The sequence below is a fragment of the Olea europaea genome, unplaced genomic scaffold (genome assembly GCF_002742605.1).
Source record: "Olea europaea var. sylvestris unplaced genomic scaffold, O_europaea_v1 scaffold3882, whole genome shotgun sequence".
Classification (NCBI taxonomy): Eukaryota; Viridiplantae; Streptophyta; class Magnoliopsida; order Lamiales; family Oleaceae; genus Olea; species Olea europaea.
The window spans coordinates 24,790-26,619 of NW_019258300.1; the positions used below are offsets into that span (position 1 = coordinate 24,790).

Genomic DNA, 1,830 nt, shown 5'->3' on the forward strand with positions numbered 1-1,830 from the left:
AAGTATGCGTATTAGTTCATAAAGTGTAAACAGATGCAATTGAGGCAAGAAATAACCTATGTAGTGCACAAATCCCCCAAACTTGCTTCAAGGTGCACGTGTACATTGTTGGTGTGTAGAATGCATAATTTATGTCTTAATATAGGGTTTATATCACAAAAATGTGAATCACCAACGAAACTTTACTCAAAACACGCACTTTGTTCAATTTGACACATGACTGACTAAAATAAGACTTCAACCTCATGACTCTTGCTTAGTGCATTGGGACTCATGTGGACCATACCTAGACTCCAGGTGATAGGGATGTATGATCAATGACCTAAAACCATTGATAATGCTAAAAAACTGAAAAGCTCCTAAACTATTGCAAAACAAAGTAAATGAAAGGATAGAAATGTTGGGTTGTCTCCCAACCAGTGCTATTTTATAGTCGATAACTCGACTTTTCCCATAAGTGTGTTATGGAACTTTAAATATGGTTTGGGAGGTCCTGCGTAGTTAGTTCAATATAGTCTTGTTCTGCATTGCAGTTGTCCACCACACTTCAAACCTGTCATTTTCCAAGTGGTGGGACTCTCTTTCATTATCCGTTTGAGACTCCACGATGTATACCTTGATCTCCTTTGAGTTAGTGAGAGTGGATTGAGGGTGCATCATATCGGCCTCCAGAATGTCTGGCGATTTCTTCAACTCGTAATTGTAGGGGATTCCCATGTCAATCACATCAATCTGGAAACGAGTGTCTAGCTCAGTGTGATATTTCATTGCTTTGAAAACATTAAAAAAGGCCTAGTCCTTGCCCAGTCTCAGAATTAATTGTCCTTGTTGCACATCTATGAGAGCTCTTGCAGTTGCCAAAAATGGTAGCCCCAATATGATAAGCACGTCCTTGTCTTCTTCCATGTCCAGAATTAAGAAGTCCACTGGGAATATAAGTTTATCCACTTTGACCAATACATCTTCAATAATCCCTCATGAATGTGTAAGTGATCGATCAGCCAGCTGTAGAGTTACTGTAGTTGCTTTAGGCTCTCCCAATCCTAGTTTCCTAAAAATAGAGAATAGTATCAAGTTAATACTCGTACCGAGATCACACAATGCTTTATTAAAATAAAAATCATCAATTGTGCAAGGGGACAGTGAAACTCCCTGGATCTTTCAATTTTGGTGGGAGCTTTTTCTGGATCCTGACGTCGCACTCTTCGGTTAGCATTACTATCTCATGATCTTCCAGCTTGCATTTATTTGATAATATATCCTTCAGAAACTTTACATAGCTGGAAATCTGGAATAGTGCATCGGTGAACGGGATGTTGATGTGGAGCTTTTTGAAGATTTCAAGGAACTTCTTATATTGCTGCTCCATCCTATGCTTTCTCAACCTCTGGGGAAATGGAATGGGTGGCTCATAGGGGTTAACTGAATAGTGGCCTTACCCCGTGAAGTTTCTGAATTCTCCTTTGGTGTGGATTCACGTGTCCGCTCGTCTTGCTGTACAATCTCTTCTTCTGTAAAGAGTGTTGTTTCATTGTTTACACTCGGTCTCTCAACGTGTCTTTTAGGTAGTTGCATCCTACTTCGAGTTGTGATTGCTTGAACATGCTCCCTAGGATTCAACTCAGTATTATTTGGTAACGTATCCGGTGCCCTTTTCGTCATAGTGAGTGCCATCTGTCCCATCTGCGTCTCCAAGTTTTTAATTGCAGCATCTTGATTTTGGAGAGTAGTTTCAGTTTTCCTTATGAACTGGTTATTCACTTCTATTTATTTTTCAGTCTTTTTCATGAACTTTGCAAACATCTCTTCCAATTGAAGTGTCTTCTCCTG

General features: G+C 39.7%; 1 protein-coding gene across 1 annotated transcript; it reads right to left on the minus strand.

The window, feature by feature from the left end:
* Positions 1 to 792: 792 nt before the first annotated feature.
* LOC111387064 lies at positions 793 to 1,369 on the minus strand. The gene is made up of 2 exons (XM_023011583.1): positions 1,150 to 1,369; positions 793 to 974 (listed from the first exon to the last, which is right to left on the minus strand). The coding sequence occupies exons 1-2, from the start codon at positions 1,367 to 1,369 to the stop codon at positions 793 to 795; spliced, it is 402 nt and encodes a 133-aa protein (XP_022867351.1).
* Between the last annotated feature and the right edge of the window lie 461 nt (positions 1,370 to 1,830).

What these genes read in the sequence shown, in the direction of transcription:
- LOC111387064 (XM_023011583.1), bottom strand. Translation starts at nt 1,369, where the DNA reads ATGGAGCAGCAATATAAGAAGTTCCTTGAAATCTTCAAAAAGCTCCAC. An exon ending in AAAATTGAAAGATCCAGGGA is followed by an intron (nt 975 to 1,149) that starts GTTTCACTGTCC and finishes CACATTCATGAG; the next exon opens with GGATTATTGAAGATGTATTG.